The 23,488-nt window shown below is 46.1% G+C and overlaps 1 protein-coding gene across 1 annotated transcript in view; it reads right to left on the bottom strand.

Moving 5' to 3' along the window:
• ST8SIA4 (ST8 alpha-N-acetyl-neuraminide alpha-2,8-sialyltransferase 4) overlaps positions 1 to 22,520 on the bottom strand; it is a 321,204-nt gene extending 298,684 nt beyond the window's left edge. Inside the window, exon 1 of the mRNA XM_063964071.1 lies at positions 22,066 to 22,520. Within this exon, the coding sequence (XP_063820141.1) occupies positions 22,066 to 22,178 (113 nt within the window). The 5' untranslated portion in view covers positions 22,179 to 22,520. The remainder of the gene's footprint in view (positions 1 to 22,065) is intronic.
• Between the last annotated feature and the right edge of the window lie 968 nt (positions 22,521 to 23,488).

Raw genomic sequence — 23,488 nt, 5'->3', positions numbered from 1 at the left:
TGATCGCAGCAGCAACATCTTTCTCTAATGGGCAAAACCATGTGCACTCAGAGGCAGAACTCTGGGAGGCAACTGAGACATCTGCCACCGGGCTCCTGCTCTGAAGGGGGGCACCTCTCCTCCCATTCTGTGACACCATTGAATTAAGTTAATTGATAGCTGCCGCTGTCTTTTCAGTGGCCGACTTCCTCACTGGTCCCTGCACCTTACAAATCACACCCTCTTTATTATACTGAATATACACATTTTATAAGTGTCATACCCAGGATAAGAAACCACAACCTAATACACTGACAACAGACACCTTACTGATGAAGCGGTTTGCTCCTGTATAGGAAGTATGAGAATCTTAACTATATGAAGATACTTCTCTGACAATTACACGTAACTTCATATAGTTAGCATTCTAATGCTTCCTCTACAGGAGCAAATAGCTCCATCAGTAAAGTGTCTGCTGTCAGTGTAACAGGTTATATGGCTTCTAATCCTGGGTATGACTGCTAAGAAATGTGTGATTTAAAATAAAAGACATTTAAATGTATTTTTTTTTTTCAGAACACTCCACACACACACACACACACACACACACGTTTATCTTAATATAGGAAATAGGGGGGCACCAATATTTATCTTGCCTCCGGGCAACTGGGATGAACTTACGCCACTGTGTGCACTGCAGGTGGGGCAGATATAACATGTGCAGAGAGAGTTAGATTTGGGTGGGTTATATTGTTTATGTGCAGGGTAAATATTGGCCGCTTTATTTTTACACTGCAATTTAAAAATAAGAATTTACTTACCGATAATTCTATTTCTCGTAGTCCGTAGTGGATGCTGGGAACTCCGTAAGGACCATGGGGAATAGCGGCTCCGCAGGAGACTGGGCACAAAAGTAAAAGCTTTAGGACTACCTGGTGTGCACTGGCTCCTCCCCCTATGACCCTCCTCCAAGCCTCAGTTAGGATACTGTGCCCGGACGAGCGTACACAATAAGGAAGGATTTTGAATCCCGGGTAAGACTCATACCAGCCACACCAATCACACCGTACAACCTGTGATCTGAACCCAGTTAACAGCATGATAACAGAGGAGCCTCTGAAAAGATGGCTCACAACAATAATAACCCGATTTTTGTAACAATAACTATGTACAAGTATTGCAGACAATCCGCACTTGGGATGGGCGCCCAGCATCCACTACGGACTACGAGAAATAGAATTATCGGTAAGTAAATTCTTATTTTCTCTGACGTCCTAGTGGATGCTGAGAACTCCGTAAGGACCATGGGGATTATACCAAAGCTCCCAAACGGGCGGGAGAGTGCGGATGACTCTGCAGCACCGAATGAGAGAACTCCAGGTCCTCCTCAGCCAGGGTATCAAATTTGTAGAATTTAGCAAACGTGTTTGCCCCTGACCAAGTAGCTGCTCGGCAAAGTTGTAAAGCCGAGACCCCTCGGGCAGCCGCCCAAGATGAGCCCACCTTCCTTGTGGAATGGGCTTTTACAGATTTTGGCTGTGGCAGGCCTGCCACAGAATGTGCAAGCTGAATTGTGCTACAAATCCAACGAGCAATAGTCTGCTTAGAAGCAGGAGCACCCAGCTTGTTGGGTGCATACAGGATAAACAGCGAGTCAGATTTTCTGACTGCAGCCGTCCTGGAAACATATATTTTCAGGGCCCTGACTACGTCCAGCAACTTGGAGTCCTCCAAGTCCCTAGTAGCCGCAGGTACCACAATAGGCTGGTTCAAGTGAAACGCTGAAACCACCTTAGGGAGAAATTGAGGACGAGTCCTCAATTCTGCCCTGTCCGTATGAAAAATTAGGTAAGGGCTTTTATAGGATAAAGCCGCCAATTCTGAGACACGCCTGGCTGAAGCCAGGGCTAACAGCATTACCACTTTCCATGTGAGATATTTTAAGTCCACAGTGGAGAGTGGTTCAAACCAATGTGATTTTAGGAACCCCAAAACAACATTGAGATCCCAAGGTGCCACTGGAGGCACAAAAGGAGGCTGTATATGCAGCACCCCCTTGACAAACGTCTGAACTTCAGGAACTGAAGCCAGTTCTTTCTGGAAGAAAATCGGCAGGGCCGAAATTTGAACCTTAATGGACCCTAATTTTAGGCCCATAGACAGTCCCGTTTGCAGGAAATGCAGGAAACGACCCAGTTGAAATTCCTCTGTAGGGGCCTTCCTGGCCTCGCACCACGCAACATATTTACGCCAAATACGGTGATAATGCTGCACGGTTACATCCTTCCTGGCTTTGATCAGGGTAGGGATGACTTCATCCGGAATGCCTTTTTCCTTCAGGATCCGGCGTTCAACCGCCATGCCGTCAAACGCAGCCGCGGTAAGTCTTGGAACAGACAGGGTCCCTGCTGGAGCAGGTCCTTTCTTAGAGGTAGAGGCCACGGGTCCTCTGTGAGCATCTCTTGAAGTTCCGGATACCAAGTCCTTCTTGGCCAATCCGGAGCCACGAGTATAGTCTTCACTCCTCTCCTTCTTATTATTCTCAGTACCTTGGGTATGAGAGGCAGAGGAGGGAACACATACACTGACTGGTACACCCACGGTGTTACCAGAGCGTCCACAGCTATTGCCTGAGGGTCCCTTGACCTGGCGCAATACCTGTCTAGTTTTTTGTTGAGGCAGGACGCCATCATGTCCACCTTTGGTTTTTCCCAACGGTTCACAATCATGTGGAAGACTTCTGGGTGAAGTCCCCACTCCCCCGGGTGGAGGTCGTGTCTGCTGAGGAAGTCTGCTTCCCAGTTGTCCACACCCGGAATGAACACTGCTGACAGTGCTATCACATGATTTTCCGCCCAGCGAAGAATCCTTGCAACTTCTGTCATTGCCCTCCTGCTTCTTGTGCCGCCCTGTCTGTTTACGTGGGCGACTGCCGTGATGTTGTCTGACTGGATTAGCACCGGCTGACCTTGAAGCAGAGGCCTTGCTAGGCATAAAGCATTGTAGATGGCCCTTAGCTCCAGGATATTTATGTGAAGTGATGTCTCCAGGCTTGACCACAAGCCCTGGAAATTTTTTCCCTGTGTGACTGCTCCCCAGCCTCTCAGGCTGGCATCCGTGGTCACCAGGACCCAGTCCTGAATGCCGAATCTGCGGCCCTCTAGAAGATGAGCACTCTGCAACCACCACAGGAGAGACACCCTTGTCCTTGGTGACAAGATTATCCGCTGATGCATCTGAAGATGCGACCCGGACCATTTGTCTAGCAGATCCCACTGGAAGGTTCTTGCGTGGAATCTGCCGAATGGGATTGCTTCGTAAGAAGCCACCATCTTTCCCAGGACCCTTGTGCATTGATGCACTGAGACTTGGCCTGGTTTTAGGAGATTTCTGGCTAGTTCGGATAACTCCCTGGCTTTCTCCTCCGGGAGAAACACCTTTTTCTGGACTGTGTCCAGGATCATCCCTAGGAATAGAAGTCGTGTCGTCGGGATCAGCTGCGATTTTGGAATATTGAGAATCCAACCGTGCTGGCGTAGCACTATCTGAGATAGTGCTACTCCGACTTCCAACTGTTCCCTGGATCTTGCCCTTATCAGGAGATCGTCCAAGTAAGGGATAACTAAAACTCCCTTCCTTCGAAGGAGTATCATCATTTCGGCCATTACGTTGGTAAAGACCCGGGGTGCCGTGGACAATCCGAACGGCAGCGTTTGAAACTGATAGTGACAGTTCTGTACCACAAACCTGAGGTACCCTTGGTGAGAAGGGTAAATTGGGACATGTAGGTAAGCATCTTTGATGTCCAGAGACACCATATAGTCCCCTTCTTCCAGGTTTGCAATCACTGCTCTGAGTGACTCCATCTTGAATTTGAACCTTTGTATGTAAGTGTTCAAGGATTTTAGGTTTAAAATTGGTCTCACCGAGCCGTCCGGCTTCGGTACCACAAATAGTGTGGAATAGTACCCCTTTCCCTATTGTAGGAGGGGTACCTTGATTATCACCTGCTGGGAATACAGCTTGTGAATGGCTTCCAATACTGCCTCCCTGTCTGAGGGAGACGTCGGTAAAGCAGACTTTAGAAAACGGCGAGGGGGGGACGTCTCGAATTCCAATTTGTACCCCTGAGATACCACCTGAAGGATCCAGGGGTCCACTTGCGAGTGGGCCCACTGCGCACTGAACTTCTTGAGACGGGCCCCCACCGTGCCTGAGTCCGCTTGTAAAGCCCCAGCGTCATGCTGAGGACTTTGCGGAGGCGGGAGAGGGCTTTTGTTCCTGGGAACTGGCTGTTTGCTGCAGCCTTTTTCCTCTCCCTATGCCACGGGGCAGAAATGAGGCGCCTTTTGCCCGCTTGCCCTTATGGGGCCGAAAGGACTGCGCCTGATAATACGGCGTCTTCTTAGGTTGAGAAGCTACCTGGGGTAAAAATGTGGATTTTCCAGCAGTTGCCGTGGCTACCAGGTCTGATAGGCCTACCCCAAATAACTCCTCCCCCTTATAAGGCAATACTTCCATGTGCCTTTTAGAATCTGCATCACCTGACCACTGCCGCGTCCATAAACCTCTTCTTGCAGAAATGGACAGCGCGCTAACTCTTGATGCCAGTCGGCAGATATCCCTCTGTGCATCACGCATATATAGAAATGCATCCTTCAAATGCTCTATAGTCAGTAATATACTGTCCCTATCTAGGGTATCAATATTTTCAGTCAGGGAATCCGACCATGCCAGGCCCGCACTGCACATCCAGGCTGAGGCGATTGCTGGTCGCAGTATAACACCCGTGTGAGAGTATATACATTTTAGGATATTCTCCAGCTTTCTATCGGCAGGTTCCTTTAGGGCGGCCGTATCAGGAGAGGGTAGTGCTACCTGTTTAGACAAGCGTGTGAGCGCTTTATCCACCCTAGGGGGTGTTTCCCAACGTGCCCTATCCTCTGGCGGGAAAGGGTACGATGCCAATAACCTTTTAGGAATTATCAGTTTTTTATCGGGGGAAACCCACGCCTCATCACACACTTCATTTAATTCCTCGGATACAGGAAAAACTACAGGCAGTTTTTTCTCACCAAACATAATACCCTTTTTAGTGGTACTTGTATTATCAGAGATATGCAATACATTTTTCATTGCTTCAATCATGTAACGTGTGGCCCTGGTGGAAGTCACGTTTGTCTCCTCATCATCGACACTGGAGTCAGTATCCGTGTCTGTGTCTGCCATTTGAGGTAACGGGCGTTTTAAAGCCCCTGATGGCGTTTGAGACCCCTGGACAGGCACAAGCTGAGTAGCCGGCTGTCTCATGTCGTCAACCGTCTGTCGTAAAGAGCTGACACTGTCACGCAATTCCTTCCATAAGCTCATCCACTCAGGTGTCGACTCCCTAGGGGGTGACAACTGTATAATAGGCAATTGCTCCGCCTCCATCTCATTTTCCTCCTCAAACATGTCGACACAATCGTACCGACACACCGCACACACACAGGGAATGCTCTGATAGAGGACAGGACCCCACTAGCCCTTTGGGGAGACAGAGGGCGAGTATGCCAGCACACACCAGAGCGCTATATATAGACAGGAATACCACTATAAATGTGCTTTTCCCTTTATAGCTGCTGTTGTTATCAAACTGCGCCAAATTAGTGCCCCCCTCTCTTTTTTACCCTTTTCTGTAGTGCAGGACTGCAGGGGAGAGTCAGGGAGACGTCCTTCCAGCGGAGCTGTGATGGAAAATGGCGCCCGTGTGCTGAGGAGATAGGCTCCGCCCCCTTCTCGGCGGCCTTTTCTCCCGCTTTTTTGGTGAGTTCTGGCAGGGGTTAAAATACATCCATATAGCCCTGGGGGTTATATGTGGTGTATTTATGCCAGCCAAGGTGTTTTACATTGCTGCTCAGGGCGCCCCCCCCTAGCGCCCTGCACCCTCAGTGACCGGAGTGTGAAGTGTGCCTGAGTAACAGTGGCGCACAGCTGCAGTGCTGTGCGCTACCTTGTTGAAGACAGATGTCTTCTGCCGCCGCTTTTTCCGGACCTTTTCTTGCTTCTGGCTCTGTAAGGGGGCCGGCGGCGCGGCTCTGGGACCGAGCTCCGAGGCTGGGCCTGTGTTCGGTCCCTCTGGAGCTAATGGTGTCCAGTAGCCTAAGAAGCCCAATCCACTCTGCACGCAGGTGAGTTCGCTTCTTCTCCCCTTAGTCCCTCGATGCAGTGAGCCTGTTGCCAGCAGGTCTCACTGAAAATAAAAAACCTAAAACTAAACTTTCACTAAGAAGCTCAGGAGAGCCCCTAGTGTGCACCCTTCTCGGCCGGGCACAAAAATCTAACTGAGGCTTGGAGGAGGGTCATAGGGGGAGGAGCCAGTGCACACCAGGTAGTCCTAAAGCTTTTACTTTTGTGCCCAGTCTCCTGCGGAGCCGCTATTCCCCATGGTCCTTACGGAGTTCCCAGCATCCACTAGGACGTCAGAGAAATTCAGTTTAAACACACTTCACCCAAATTTAATACCTCTTTCACACCAGCAGCTTTGAACACAGGTTATTGGCACATGAGGGCGCATAACCCGTGTTCCTGTGCAGTGTGAAAGGTACCAGAGGCAATATACCGGGTTGAGCGACCCGGTATTTCAACCCTGCTAGCGAGCAGGGTTGAACGCGTGTTCAACCTGGCTCGCTGTGCGGTGTGAACGGGTGCCGGGTCAGTGCCACCCATTTCCAGTTTACAGTGTGTGGATGGGCGGCGCTTGGAGATCATGTGATAGCACACGTCGCGTCACCGTCGACATCACCAACTCGGCATATTGCCAGGTTGCAGTCTGCGGCGTGAAAGGGGGTATTGAGACGGGTCGCACCATGGGAGCTCCCGTGTCAGGCTCCCGGGTGCGACCTGCCTCAGACAGTATGAAAGTGGTATAACTCTCTCTGCACGTTATATTTTAGAAGGAAACCTGCTGCCGTGCGCCCTCTTGTGATGGATGATAGCGTGGTGTCGTGGGTTGACTCCTTTAAATTTCTGGGGTCCACAATTTCCCATGACCTTAAATGGGGGCCAAATATAGGCTTCATTGTCAAGAAGGCGTAACAGCGGTTGTTCTTCCTGAGGCAACTCAGGAAATTCAATATTTCACAGAATCTGCTGATTATCTTCTATACAGCCATTGTGGAGTCTGTTTTATGCTCTTCAATCACAGTCTGGTATGGAGCTGCCAATGAGTGTGACAGACGGAGGCTACAGAGGGTGGTGAGGACCGCAGAAAAGATCGTCGGAGACGTATCTCCCCTCTGTTCAGGACCTCTACCTGTCCAGAGTCAAGAAGCGTGCAGGGAAAATTGTGGCAGACAAGCTGCACCCTGGCTTTATAGGTCCAATTATGCCTAACAAGTCTGGTGCAAAGAACTGCTATGTAATTGCACCAGACAAACAAAGGTTTCACTATCTCACTCTCACCCAAAAAATTCCGTATTTCGGAAAAGTCTATATTTTGGAATATTTGGATATGGAATACTCAACCTGTATATTAAAGTGAAATACTATCTATGTACTGTACATGTATGGATTGAATCACCCAATCTAGATCTCTTCGGTGGTTGCAGTCAGACATCTGAGATGCAGAAGACTACAGTAAGTCACTTAGGGGTCTATTTACTAAGCCTTGGATGGAGATAAAGTGGACGGAGATAAAGTACCAGAAAATCAGCTGCTAACTGCCATGTCACAGGCTGGGTTTGAAAAATGACAGTTAGGAGCTGATTGGCTGGTACTTTATCTCTGTCCTCTTTATCTCCATCCAATGCTTAGTAAATAAACCCCTTAGTACATTTGCCCTCATTCCGAGTTGATCGCTTGCTACTTTTTGCAGCTGTGCAAACGCATAGTCGCCGGCCACAGGGGAGTGTATTTTCACTTTGCAAATGTGCGAACGCGTGTGCAGCCGAGCGGGAACAAAAAGTTTTTTTGCAGTTTCCGAGTAGCCTGGACACTCCTGCCTTTTTCCAAACACTCCCAGAAAACGGTCAGTTGCCACCCACAAATGCCCTCTTCCTGTCAATCTCCTTGCGAACGGCTGTGCAAATGGATTCTTCATTAAATCCATCGCCCAGCACCGATTCACTTTGTACCCGTACGATGCGCCTGCGCATTGCGGTGCATACGCATGCGCAGTAGTAACCTGTTCGCTGCGCTGTGAAAAACGGCAGCGAGCAATCAACTCGGAATGAACCTCATTATCCATATTACAGGAATGATCATAGTTGGCCTGTTCGTGCTCCAATTCCAGATGGCTGACCAGCCACCTATGCACAGCACCGCAGCTCAGATATTCATTCCTTCCCCTCTCAATATATGGGTGCAGTGTCGGACTGGGATATGAAGGGCCCAACGGGGGGATGCAGTGGTAGGGGCCCATGCTTAAGGGTGTGGACAGGCATCACAGATGTTTGGCTAAATATTGGGGAGTACACGGTATGGGCCCCTTGATAAATATACTGTAGTGTTCACGCTAGGCTGTTTTAGCAGGGCGCCGCACCCTGCCCAATTTTTTAAGGGCAAAACCCGCCCTGCCCTTTCTGCGGTGCCCTGCTAAAACAGCCACCCGCTTCCTGCCCTCCCAGCGTGTAAAGACGCCGTGCGCATGCGCGTGGCATCCATTCACGCTGAGAGAGAGCTTGGGGGAAGCCCAGCACCTCCGTAGGTGCTGGGCACGCCCCCAACAGTGACGCCGCCGGCCGTCCACGCCCCCTTTTTTCACGTCTGTGGGCTGAACCGCCCACTTTTATTACGCTAGTGATCCCGCCCCTATGTTGCATGGCCACGCCCCCTTTTTGCTGCGCACACGCTTCTGCCCCTCTCAGTCTGGCGCCCTGCCCTGCCCGGATTCTAGAGTGAACACTATATACTGTATATATAGTAAACACTGCTAGTACATGCATGAAAATGTACCAGATTAATAACAGCAATGCACTGTAGAAAATACAAGACAGTCCTGTGCAGTATAATGTAATACCCCGTTCACACCGCACAAATAACCTGGTATCGGGTCGGCGTGCGGTGTGAAAGGGGCATTTCCAAAATCGCGGGTCGCCTGACCCGGCAATTCAACTCGGGTATAAAGCAGTGTTATACCCAGGTAGAATACCGGGTCAGTGGCTGCGTAAACAGGCTCCCGGCTCGCCGCGACCAGGGACCGTTTACTAGATAGGGAGAGGCGGTGCAGAGATGATCCCATCTCCCAGCGCCGCCTCCACCTCCGCCCCTGCCGCCGGCTTCACCCTCCCGCTGCTATGGCAACCCGCCCGGCTTATTGCCGGGTCGGGGAAGCCAGCTGCAGCTGCCAATGCCGGATCCCACCCGGGAAGGACCCGCTTCCAATTCCCGGGTGGGATCCGGCATTGGCAGTGTGAGAGGGATATAATATATGTAGTGTTCACTCTAGGCTGTTTTAGCAGGGCGCCGCGCCCTGCCCGTTTTTTAACCGGCAAAACCCGCCCTGCCCCTTTTGCGGCGCCCTGCTAGAACAGCCGCCCGCTCCCTGCCCTCCCGGCGTGTATAGATGCCGTGCGCATGCGCGCGGCATCCATTCACGCATTGGGAGAGGGCTGGGGGAAGCCCAGCACCGACGGAGGTGCTGGGCACGCCCCCAACAGTGACGTCGGCGGCCACAGACGCTCTCTATAGTAGCGTCTGTGGGCCGCACCGCCCCCTAAAATGACGGAGGCATGACCACGCCCCCTAATTTGCGTGGCCGCGCCCCCATTTCGGACGCGTGCGCCCATGTGCCCCCCTGAGTCCGGCGCCCTGCCCCTTTTCACTCCTAGAGTGAACACTAATATGTATAATATCTAATTCAAATGCACTAGGATAGAGTCTGGAACCTGATCCCTAGAGGAGGAAAAGTGGGCCCGCAGGCATTGGGGCCTATCAGGGTTTCCTCTGTTCTGTGTGACCCAGTTCAACCCTGTATGGGTGTACAGGTACGAGCAGCATTGCTTGATGAGATCAGAGCTGCCTGGCCTCCCACTGCCGGTTCAGCTGTCAGCGCTTCCACATTAGGTGGCTTTCATATACCTGATGTGGGGCGCTGACAGCTGAATCGGCAGTTGGAGGCCGGGCAGCGTGCCGCAATCACACAGAGGGACACAGGAAGATCTTTTCCGCCCAGCTGCACTGCAGGGCTACAAAAGAGGTACGCAATCTCCTGTAGCAGCCACACAACGGAAAAGCTGTGTGTGTTTAAGTATGCTGTGTGCCCTGTGTTTGTAAGTGTAATGTTTGTGTATGCTGCATGTGTGTAACTATGCTATGTGTAATGTACTGCATGCTATGTATGTATGTGTGTGTGTATAAGTATGTTATGTGTATGTATGGTGTGTGTGTGTGTGTGTGTGTGTGTGTGTGTGTGTGTGTGTGTGTGTGTGTGTGTGTATGGTGTGTGTGTGTGTGTGTGTGTATGTGTTATGTGCATTAATACAACTATGCTGTGTGTACTGTATGTATGTGTGCATCAAACGTATAAAAAAAAATATATAGAAACCCCCCACCCCGAAAATCCTGCGTTTGCCCCAGCCATACTTGCACTCAGAGAACCAGCAGTCCAAAAGCAGATCACTGGAATCAAGCCTTAAAAATAAAAAATGTATGTATTAATCAGAACTGAAGATACTGGAGTTCAAAGACTGGAAAGGCAAAACAAAAACAATCCACTAATAATAGTCTGAGGAGGGTTAATGCTGTAGGTAGTCTTGTATGTTTTGACTTGAAGTACCTTTAACAACAACATATTCAGTCAATCAAGAAGGTGGGAGGGAGGCTTTGGAGAACTAAGACAGACAAATGAATGACAGAAGAAGCCAACAATATCGACAATATACAGTAGTTGTGGGTGGTAGAGCCGACTCTGCACTGCGATTAAGCCCTCTCTCTTAATGGTCTCATGCTGCACCAAAAGCACAGACATACTAAATGTGACCAAAAAAAGGTCATATGGTTGCATAGGTTGCAGAGCTTTACACCAGGAGAGAACTGTGGTATATGCATCCAGCTGTATGTCAGATGTGCCCTGACAGTGTTCGTATTAAATACTGCAGCTCCAAAACACAATATACTACTTTAACTATGTGTTATATTCTTACTGCTAGTAGTGTGCATAAGCATTTCTCTTCCTCCAGCATATTATGCATCATATATACATAAATGTCTATGCTTAGACTTCACTATTCATAAATAGGAGTTTCTTTTATTTAAATAGACCAAATGTCAATTTACATTCCTGTCACAGGCGAATTGCAAATAATATTTAAATGATATAAGAAGATTGCAGCAGCTTCACTAGTGATACAGTACCAATGGATGCTATCATGATGCAGTCAGTCAATCAGAAGTGGATGCTGATCGTTATTATCATCATCAGTGTGCATGTTGCACCAAGAGAAACACCTCCAGTGCATTTGCTAGAACACATCCTTATTGCACTCAGCCAATGCTTGCAATTCACTTCCATACAGCTTTTGCAGTTGCAAAAGAGACCAATGCATAAGGTTTCTTGGTGTGCATGCATAATAGGAACTAAAAATTGCGCTTCTGTCTAATGGCCCCCATACATCTAAGTGTCGATTCCCCGCCCCAGCCAGAACCGCCAGTTGGCGGCCATCGAATATCAGCAATCCGTTCGGGAAATTAAACATGTAAAAAATGTCCCGTTCTGCAGATCTCGCCTGAAAACAGGGGGAATTGGGATTTTAATAACATGTTTAGTATATGTCGCAGATGTATGGGGGCCATAGCGCTCAATGTTTGTAGCAGTACAAAAATGCAGAGCTCCCTAGATCATAATAATGGGAAACAACAAAGAAGTAAAAAAAAAAAAAATTCTGTTTTCAAAAGGACCCCTCTCCATTCTAATTATTATATTTACACTGGCTATGGGATTTTGTCTGCAAAAAAATTACCCAATTTTATATCACCATGGGCAAGCACACTCCTAATATCCGCAGTATTCAATATAAAAAAATAAATGGCTGCAAATTTTTGAGGCACCCAAAGCATAATCCGCAATAAGTGGCGGCATCGGGGAGAGGAGGTAGCTGCAATGAGCCTTATACGCTCTCCCCCAACCCCCCCCCTCCCCCCCCCAATGCAATTAGAAAAGTAAAGAATTTGAGCACATACTCCAAAAATGGGGTGTGGCCTCACTACAGGGGTGTGGCATTGCAGGAAAAAAAAAAACACTCCTTATACCCAAGTTTTGCAACCTGTTCACTCAGACAGTGGGTGTCAACTGATCGTTTTCTGGGAGGGGTTGGAAAAACGCAGGCATTCCCAAGTGTTTGCAGGGCGGGTGTATGACAATTCCGGTCCCGGACAGGCTGAAGTGATCGCAGCAGCTAAGTCCTGGGCTACTCAGAAACTGCACAAAATCTATTTGTACCACTCGGCTGCACATGCGATAGCAAACTTGCACAGCTAAAATACGCGGCTAAGATGTTGGGCGGCGACTATGTGAATGCAGGACTGCAAAAACAGCTAGCGAGCGATCAGGTCTGAATTACCCCCTACAGGCCTAATTCAGAGTTGATCGCAGTAGCAAATTTGTTAGCAGTTGGGCAAAACCATGTGCACTGCAGGATGGGGGGGGGGGGGGGCAGATACAACATGTGCAGAGAGAGTTAGATTTGGGTGGGGTGTGTTCAAACTGAAATCTAAATTGTAGTGTAAAAATAAAGCAGCCAGTATTTACCCTGCACAGAAACAATATAACCTACCCAAATCTAACTCTCTCTGCAAATGTTATATCTGCCCCCTCCCCTGCAGTGCACATAATTTTGCCCAACTGCTAACAAATTTGCTGCTGCGATCAACTCTGAATTACCGACTATGTGCATTTTTTTTTAAATGCTTTTAAAATGTAACAACAATCTTCACAATTTCATAATTTTGTTGCTTATATTACCCCTTTCACTTCGCACAAATAACCCGGTATCACCCCACCAGGTCAGTGTGCGGTGTGAAAGCTGCAAGTCCAAATTCCCAAGTCGCCTGACCCGGTAATTCAACCCAGGTTACAAGCAGTGTTATTCCCGGGTTGAATACTGGGTCAGTGGCAGCGTAAATGGATTCCCTTGTCAGTGCAATCCGGGACCCATTTTCTAGATAGGGAGCCCTGCTGCCGGCTCCGCCCCCGCCGCATATTGCTGGGTCGGACAGCCAGCGAAAGGGGTAGGAGAGTCTCCAATGCCGGATCCCACCCGAGAAGTACCAGTTTCCAATTCCCAGGTGGGATCCGGCATTGGAGATCTGAAAGTGGTATAAGTGGACACAACTTTTTTAGCTCCAGGATCAGAAACTCACGGCAGGATCTGTAAAGGAAACAAATGATAACATTTCAATCAAAATATGCTGCATCCTGTGTGCAACAGAATTTGTCATACTTTACAGATGCTAGTGCTTTATTTGTAGATGTATCTCTTACCCCTTTTCCACTAGCTCAAAAAACACGGGTAAATGCACGGGGGCGCGCATTTACCCGTGTTTTTTGCAAGTGGAAAAGGGTCCCCCCGCAAAAACCCAGATCAAGTGACCCGTGAATCCTTCCCGGGTAGCTACCTGGGTAGGACACGGGAATGATCCGGGTAGGGTTGTAGTGTATGTTTACACTGTATGGAAGGGCGGCGCTGGGAAATCATGTGATCTCCCAGCGCCGCCCCTGCCGCGTCACTAGAAGAGTCACCAACCCGGCAATATGCCGGGTTGGTGACTGCTGATGGGAAAGGGGTTGAGTACGGGTCGCAGCCGGGCAGCTCCCGTGTCAGGCTCCCGGCTGCGTCCCGTGCTCGTAGGTGGAAAAGGGGTATAAGTGAGACTGTGATAACTGATACAAGGAAAAAATAGCACATTGTTGCATGTACATAGTATGAGAACTTCTATATATAGATTACTTTTTATTGCGTCAATGTGTATTTTATGTTTAATGATCCTAATGACTGAAAGTGATGCACCGTTTTATAGCCATAAAAATGACTTGCAAATATTTTGCATTAGTAGTATATTTTCATTCTAAACGGCTTTTGCCATGCCTTTTTTTTTTTATTAATATGCAAGTCAAAGCACATATAAACCGTATTGCATTTATGTTATTTGTTTAATATGCCTTCAGTGTTACCAAGTATAGTCAGCTTGTCTTTTGTACACATGGGTCTTGCATAAAATTGGAAATCTATACTGTCTAATTTGGGAAAATAATATTTATTTTCATGCAGAATAGTAACATCAGTGCATACAGTACATCACTTCCTGAGGTTTGTTGACACCATTAACTACACAAGAACCAGATTACTGAGCAGGTCACGTAAAGATTTACATCCAAATCCTTTCCTACAAAAAAAAAAAAAAAAAACTTACTGCGTCTTCAAAACAAATAGTATGTTAAAATTATACCCATTATTTAGTCCCCCAAATTATGAGGGTTACTCGGAGTTGTTCGAAAACCAAAAAAGCACACTAATGTGCAAAACCATGTGCACTGCAGGGGGGGGGGGGGGGGCAGATATAACATGTGCAAAGAGAGTTAGATTTGGGTGGGGTGTGTTCTAACTGAAATCTAAATTGCAGTGTAAAAATAAAAAGGAGCCTGTATTTACCCTGCACAGAAACAATATAACCCACCCAAATCTAACTCTCTCTGCACATGTTACATCTGCCCCTCCTGCAGTGCAGTATGGTTTTGCCCATTAGTGTGCTTTTTGTGGGTTGCTAACAACTCGGAAAACCCCGTATATAAGCCAGATTCCTAAACTCAAAGTAGTTTATAGTACATGCTGTGTTTTGCCGAGTTGCAGTTTTGTATCTTTTTTGTAGTTTTGTTTATTAAGGGGATGTAGTTATGTGACTGGTGGTCAGGAGACCGTAGGTCACAATACCGTCACCTACATCCCGACCGCTCACTATCCCGACGGTCGGCATGCCGACCAACAGGGACTATTCCCACTCGTGGGTGTCCACGACACCCATAGAGTGGGAATAATACCTGTGAGGAGCACAGCTCGCCACCGAGCCCGCAGTATGGCGAGCACAGTGAGCCCACAAGGGGCTTTGTTGCGCTTGCCCCCCCTGCCGGGTATCTAATTGCAGGGATCCCGCAGTCAGTATTGTGGACTGTCTGTCTCCGGACCGCCGGTCACACATACCCAACCCACATTAAGCTGTGATCATGTTATATATGCTTCCTTTCTCACTTTTGCTTCAGTTGCGCCAATTAGCCCCTCTCGGAGATTATGCAGATTATTCACAGAAATAAAACAACCGGGAACAACAAAACTACTTTGCTACAATGACACGGATCACTTTGATAATTTGATGTTCATCTGTGAGTCTGAATCTGTAAGAAGTGCTGCAATGCAGTGGCCACAGCTTCTTCTCACGCCAAGTTCTATAGTGTTTCATCTGCAACTTAATACTGTGTAAAACAAATTATTGTGCCATTAAAGTCGCATCCCGGTATTTCTGGACAGACCGTAACTTTGTGCCAGTCTACCGTGTGCAGCATTGTGCACCCCCCTGAGTGAGTAGCATGAAAAAGTTGTGCTCATATATTCTGCTATGTCTGGTTCACTAATGCACCGCTCCAAGCATTCTAAGGAAGCTCCGAACAGCTGTACAGCGCACAGGAAGTGTAGCCACAATGTCCAAACTACACACTTGGCAGCACAGCAGCATTGAAACTGGCTGCAGGGAACCATATGGCAACCTGCTAACCAGATGCAGAGGCAGCGGGGGGAAGGGGTGTGGTCACCCCAGGACACCGGCCACACCGCCCACCTTATGGCCCAGTCTCTGATACAAGCGAGAGGCTTTTCACCACGCTTGTGATAAGACGATAAAGTTGCAAAATATAAAGAAAATACGGTACACTACTCACCTCGGAGTGTCTCAGCTACACCAGGAGTCTTGCGCCATATGGCGTACGGACAACCAGTGAGTGAGGACACATCTGTACTTTACTTTAAATGACATCCTAAAATGTTTTTAAAACAGTTTGAGAATCAGCAGCAAAACCAGCACATAGAGCTTCAATGTGTTTTTTTTTTTAAATTAAACATTTTTTTTCTGAGACACATTTGCAGCTTTTCCGCTATACTTTGGATTACACAGTATGCCCATTATTAGACAATTCTAGACTAGTGGCACATAGGAGTATTGTGTAATTGCGTACTCTAACCTAGGGAGCACTGCAGTTCTGCTCTGATGTGTCCTGCACACAACATGCAGAGTACACATGACTGTTACCGGCTATGGGGTAATTCAGACTGCATCGCTGCAGTGATGGCAGTCTAAACTACTTTGTGGAGTGCGCAGCGGCCGCACTGTGCGTGCGCATCCTGGGAGCCCAGTGAACAGAATCTCAGGGCTGCGATCACCTCTGACTGATTGAAAGGCAGAGGCAGTCGCAGGGCAGGAGGGGGTGTGCCAACGGCATTAGAATGCCGTTGGCGGGGCATGTCCGGACCATTGGGGTTGGCGGGCAGCGGCGTGACGCCGCTGCAGCCTGGGACGTGGCGAGTAGCGGCCTGCCAGAGCGCAGGAGCTGCGCTGGCAGGGAGCTACTCGTCAGGTACAAAAGCATTGTGGGCCTCTCTACCTACTGCGGTACTGTAATATAAAACTGGAAAGCAGCAGTGCAGCACAAAGTTCTAATAATGTCACTTACACAGTGATTCATGATTCGAAACAGCCAATTATGTTATTTACACTAAATTCCCTTTGGTCTGTAACAATAGTTACAAGCATACAAAAAGGTTTTAGGCAAACTTGCTATAGGTGAAAAATGCATTCACATCTACAATACAACCAGAGTGGCCAATTATTGCTATAGTATTAATACAAACTACCACAAATATAATTTATTATAGGTGCACAGGATTCACATAAAGTGTGATTCAATAAGTGAACATAAATTACTAATGTAGATTTGAACACACCAATAAAAGCATATAATTGAAACCTCCAAGCAATTTTCCTGTCAGAAACAGAAAAAATAGATCTGGCCTAGTAGCTTTTAAGAGGAATTAACTGACTTGCAGTACTCTAGCACAAGTAGCAAACATCATTGACTGGATTACGATGTCTTTGTATTATAAATACTGAGCAGGTAAAGTAAATGCTGGTACATCTTCTCCCCTGTAGCCTACTGCACCAAGTATAAAAGCAGCAGAGTTTTTCTATGCTCTTTCCACTCAGGAAAACAGGACCCTACAGTATATGCAAATGTATTGCTTTAGAATTCCTCCAAACCAGTAATGTTTTTGGGATCCCACTAATCCATGGTGGGTTCCTCTAAGGGTCTTGTCCCTTATCCTGCAGTATATACAGATGTGTCCTCATACATCTTTGCTGAAGTCATGCCATACAGACCCTCTTGCGTGAGAATCTTCTACAGTCATGCGTCTTTTTTTGTTTTATTCACAACACAATGCGACTAGGACGCACGAGGAGACTGTGCTGATTAATTTCATATCAGCCCTCTTGCAGCCAGGAGATGCGGGTGTGAGGAAGATCAAAAAGCATGTACTGTAGCCTATAATTGATCCCCCAGGACATGCCCCCACACCATGCATTTTAAAATTGGTTTACAGCATTAGCTAATACAGAGGTGATATAGCACTGGGGGAAAAAGTCTGTGTGTAGCAGTTCCAGGGATGTAGCTGGATGGGGGTATGCCGGCATGTCAACATTTAAAATGTCAACAGTCAAAATGCCAACAATCCATTTTAGTGTTAGGCTATGGTGTCGGTTAGGGCTGCAAGCATCTGAAAATGCAATAGCGACATTATGTGAATGTTGGCATAATGCCCATGTCGTCCTTCGGAATGTTGACATTCTGGTGTCGATATTTTTTACCACACCCAATAATGTGCCCTACACTGCCACTTGTAACTTGTTTAAACTTGCTTTATGCACACCCTGTGCTGGCTGACTCTACCCTCTGGCAGATTGTGATCTTCTGTAGACTGGGAATGCCTCTTCCGGAGGGAACGGGGACTATTCTCAGGATCCGGTTTTACCCAGTAGTTATTATACATCTAGCAGGGCAAAATGGGCCCCAGCACAGCACACTGACTTGGAAGCACTCTCTTCCACCTGCGTATCTTCAGAGGCTTCCTATTCATCAAATAGAGTGCGGGAGGCAGAGCTCTTGGACATTCACATGGCAATTTTAACCTGAGAAGGTTTAAGTCATCACCTCTGGCCACAGAACTAGGGGGCATATGTACAGTACTAAGTCTTGGATGGAGATAAAGTGGAGAGAGATAAAGTACCAGCCAATCAGCTCCTAAATTACATGTTACAGGCTGGGTTTGAAAAATGACAGTTAGGAGCCGATTGGCTGGTACTTTATCTCCATCCAAGGCTTAGTAAATAGACCCCTGATTTACTGGTACTTTACCTCTCCCCAAAACTTAGTAAACAGACCCTACAACCTGTAACATGGCGGTTAGGAGGTAACGGGCTGGTACTCTCTCCAGGGCTTAGTACATATTGCCCTAAGTGTTCTATGGACCATGATTGTAAGGAGCTGCAAAGAAGCGGCTTTCCATTTTCTGTGTCATTAAAATTCTAATGCAGCAGGAGGTGTCTTTCGGAGATCAATGCCTCCTGTTTGCATTAGCGAGGATCCGAGGCTGCATCTGACAACAGTGCCTGGTGCCTCACTCGCTCCACCTCCAAATGCTGCAGCATCTCAATCATGCTGCGGCCGACAGGGTACAGCAAGAGATATTGCAAACCATCCTGCACATGCGCAGTACGGGTCTTATGCTTGCCAGGCCCCCAAACATTGCATTTGTACGCAAACCATTGGGTTTGCATACAAATATTAATTATTTCTAATGTACTAAGCCTGAGACAGAGACAGAGACAGAGACAGAGACAGAAGCTATACTAAGCAGTGAAACAAGTGGAAAAGTGAGCCAGTGGAGAAGTTGCCCATGGCAACCAACCAGCAATGAGGCAACATTTATAATTTGCATACTATAAAATACAGAAAATACAGAGCAGCTGATTGGTTCTCAGCTCTTTTCACTGCTTAGTACATCACCCCCAAGGTACCAGACCCTAACTGCCATGTTACAGGCTGTGTTTGAAGAATGAGTTAAGAGCTGATTGGTTGGTACATTTTCTCTCTCCACTTTATGTTAAAGAGTTTTTGCTTTTAGCATGATAAATAATTTAATTTGTAGACTGAATCTCTATAGGTCTGGTGTTTGGCAGAACATAGCAGAACTCAATGGTGCTGCACATATTCACAATGAACTACTATTCTCAAGAGCATTTGATTTTAAAAGCTAAAGCTATCTTTATCGACATAACTTTACTTACATATTGACCAAGTCTTTCACTAATCGTGCCAAGTTGGAAATAATGGAAAACCCATTCCACTGGCTCCAAACAACAACAGTAAATAATATCAGATGCTTTTTGGCAAGTACTACGCTAATAATTAGTATTCTCCATTTTCCTAGTAACAATAAAATGGTCATTGTTGTGTTTTATCTGGCAGTGTTTTATCATCTGTTTCTAAGTTTTAGCCAAGTTTCAGTAAATAGTCTTTTCTAAATAAGAGTCCTATTAGCCATTACCACCACTGAAATGAGGATGAAGACTGTCACACGATTTGAAGCATACTTCCTACAGCAGGACGCAGATGTGTTTTTGTAGCACAGAACAAACAAAACACATCACATTAGTCTCCTCAGAAAGAGAAAACATAAATGTGATAATCAATATGTATGCCGCACAGTTGCATAAAATGGCCCCAATTACTTTTGTGGAGACCAGAAGTGTTTGTGCTAATTATCATATTCTCAATCTGGATTTGTAAAATGTGCATTATGATGTCTGAAGTAACCTGGATGACATCCAGATCTCATTCTCTAAGAAGAGGGAAATATAATGTGCTTGCGAAAGAACTCTTTATAAAAAAAACTGAATATCCCTCAGAGGAGGTAATATATATTTATAACTAGAGCATTTGTGGTCTTTAGCTTTGACTATTGTGAAACAAAAAGAACAGCAGAAGGCTTTAGACTTGGAGTGCAACCAATCTGTCTCAACCCACAATCTTTGTAATTGCTGAAGTTAATTAATACAGAGGGTGCTGCTATCTGAACTGTGTGCGCTCCCAGGATTGTTGTAACAATAACCTTTATGGCAGGTGGGTAGCTTTGCCCTCTTTTGCCAGAGAGCCAGGGCTGATTTATCATCACATAACTTAAAATAAGGCTGTTATATTAGTAAAGTGATGTGTGAATAAATGGCAGCGAATGGACAAGTAAAGTCTTTACACTGGCTGTATAGGACTGATAATCACACTGTCACAAAGCCAGATTACTCTCCACACCAGGCCAACGTATACTATCTCACACTTGTCTGTCTTTACATTACAATAAAAATAAATGTCCCCACTGTGATTGGCAGCTCAGTGTAACATCAGTCAGCACGTCTCACACCTATCTTGATTTTCTTCTCAGACAATATTGACCCACTATGTTTCACAATGAACCTGTTTATTGCTTCTTATGTTCCTGTTGCAGTCATTGTAATTCACTGGGGCTTCACTTTTGTATTGAGCAATCCGGTTCTTGGTACACACACATATACATATTAGATAGATATATACAGCTACACACACTATATATAATAGTATATATAAAACACATATGAGTCACTGTATGGCCTATAGCTTTGTCTTTAGATTTCTTTGTTTCTGTCAGTCATTCTCTATGCATGTTTCTTTGTCTGTGTCTACATATTAGGCTCTCCGGGCTTTGTGTGCTCCATTTCGCTTGTCTGTCTTTGAACCATTCAGCAAGTGCCCGTCTTTCTAGTCCGCTCCCTGTTTTTTAGCCTCTTGACTTCTCTGACCTTTTTATACTCCTCTATATTTTGCTTTTTGTCTAGGAGTCTCCTGAATGGTATAAAATCACAGTTTAGTTTTCTTCTCTATAATTTGAGTAGCAGTGTTATAAAAAAAAACCCCAAGGGATAAATAAACTGATCTACTGCTATTACCTTTCTTTTTCTTGCTACAATCATATGTTCACACTTAAAAGCCATTTTAGTTCAACAGAAGATTACAGTCCCAAGTGTGTGTGTATGTATATATATATATATATATATATATATATATATATATATATATATATATATATAACCTCATCAAATGACAAACACATCCAACAAACCATTCATGGTACAAAGCTCATCATCATTCAGACTTCCAACACTGCATCATTGTTTCAGATACACAGAGGGCGTAAAAAAAATAAACATAAGTGAAATTATATATATATATATATATATATATATATATATATATATATATATATATATATATATATATATATATATATAATTTGTAGGTGGCAACACAATGTAAAACTGTCCCCTATCTAGCATTGCCAGATGTGTGTTACCAAGATGTAAACTAGCCACAAAAGTAATGCTAGCACATCTGGAGTTACAGACATGTAGGCAGTGTGGTTGCCATTTAAATATTATGAGTCACAATCACATGAAACTTTAAAAAACTAAAAAAGGGGAAGTTAGAGGAAGTCAGCAGAGCACTGCAGTATGTAGAGACATGCATGTACTGCCTGAGCACACAGCAGGTACAGCAAACACATGTAAAATGCAGAATATAAGATAAGCACTCACAAAGCTCCTAATACAGATAGTGAAGTGAACTCTAAAAAGGACAAATATTTACTCTGAAACAAGACACAAATAAAACCTCCTGCTGTGGGTAAGGTTGATAAACACAGAGGAAATTGCACACAACTAACATTATATAACACACAGCACAAAATAAACTAGGAGAACAAAACACACACTATATGAAAGCATTTACAGCGTGTGCAAAGTTCTCCTTTGTGACACTCAGGCATGGTGGTAACTTGTCTGCTGATTAGCCCGGTCACACACCGGCCAGTGAATACAATTAGCTACATCAGGAACGCCGAGTCCCGTGTATATACAGACACACATCCAGCTACATAGGCGCAGCTGCTGTGCACGTCCCCCCTTTGTATCCAGCACATTTACCCATTGAGTTGCGGATCCTGGTGCTCATCAGTCCTTGCAATCTCTTTCGTTTTGTAAAAGATGAGGAGGATGCTTATTGTGCAGATAGTCCACCTCTTCCTTACTGAACGCATGTCTCTGGCATATACTGTACACTCCCAGGTCCCTGTAGTTTTGCTTTTGCCACAAGAAAAAAATAAAAATAATAATAAAACAGTAGAAGAAATAAATGACAAGTGGAGGTAAATGAGTGTAAATCCTCTGAGATGCGGGCTCCTTGCTTGGAGATAAGTCCTCCTCAGGAATATATTGGCTACAGCCAGAGCACTGCCAGTGGTACAGGCAGCAGCGGCATCAGCAGGTTCCCTCCTTCAGTTCGCTGAGACGAGCCCTCCCCACTGGTTTGCATGACCACACCCCTTCTGTCGGGATAGCATTCGGAACCGCCCGACATATGACGTCACCACCTGGCCAGTCCCCTCCACTTGAGCAGTGACAGCTGGCGTGTGAGTGTGGAGTATTGTACCTGCTCCCTGGTGTGCAGATGGGGAGCTCTATAGAAGGTCTGTCTGCGTCCTAGTGAAGTGTCAGCGCACAGTTACCGCAAGTGTAGCTGCAGTGTATGATGGTCACCTATATTTTCTGCACCAGCCTGGCTCTCTGCCCTCTTACAGTGCATGCTGCTGCCCGTAGCTCAGTGATAACCTGTGCAGGAGTGTATGAAGAGTCTCAGCATCCGTGCAAAAGGATAATTAACGGGTGGGAAATACATCTGAGTGATGAGACTGTAGGATAAGGAGGGGTGCAAGTTTTATTTAATTGAACGTTATTTTATTCTATGATGAGCTGACATAGCTTACCTGGGTGTCACCTACAGTATGTATGTGATCTATAATACGGGTATCACACTACTCATTTGTTTCATAACATACAGTTCATCTACATCATTTTAAGAGCCCCAGGTAATTTATGTACTTACAGAGAAAATACCTTTCCAAATACTAATTCTACTGTACCACATGCTGAATTTATTTCCAATACCGTGTCCAATATTTAGGTCTGTCTATTTAGGTCTGTCTAGGCCAGGGTCCCCTCTTTCTGCTGTCACTTCTACTTATTGTTAAATCTGTTTTCAGAACATGAAGGAGCAACCATTGCACTCACCAGATCCGTCCCTCAGATTCATGTTTTACCAGTAAAAAGTTCAAATTACCAGACAGCCTTTGTAACAAGTAGCATTTTCTGTGTGAGATATAATTGGGCTTTTTTGTTGCTGTTGTTGCTTAATTTTGCTGTGACTCGTGTGGGTATATAACAAAGCATGAAAAAGATAAAGTACTAACCAATCAGTTCCTGTCATTTTCAGGGCTGGCAACAGAAATCTTTGGGCCCGGTACATTACCATTTGCGGGGGGGGGGGGCCCTACCCCTACCATATATTTAT

This window comes from Pseudophryne corroboree, chromosome 1 (assembly GCF_028390025.1).
Source record: "Pseudophryne corroboree isolate aPseCor3 chromosome 1, aPseCor3.hap2, whole genome shotgun sequence".
Classification (NCBI taxonomy): domain Eukaryota; kingdom Metazoa; phylum Chordata; class Amphibia; order Anura; family Myobatrachidae; genus Pseudophryne; species Pseudophryne corroboree.
The sequence above is the reverse complement of the archived record's forward strand: the minus strand, read 5'-3'. Positions and strand labels throughout refer to the sequence as shown.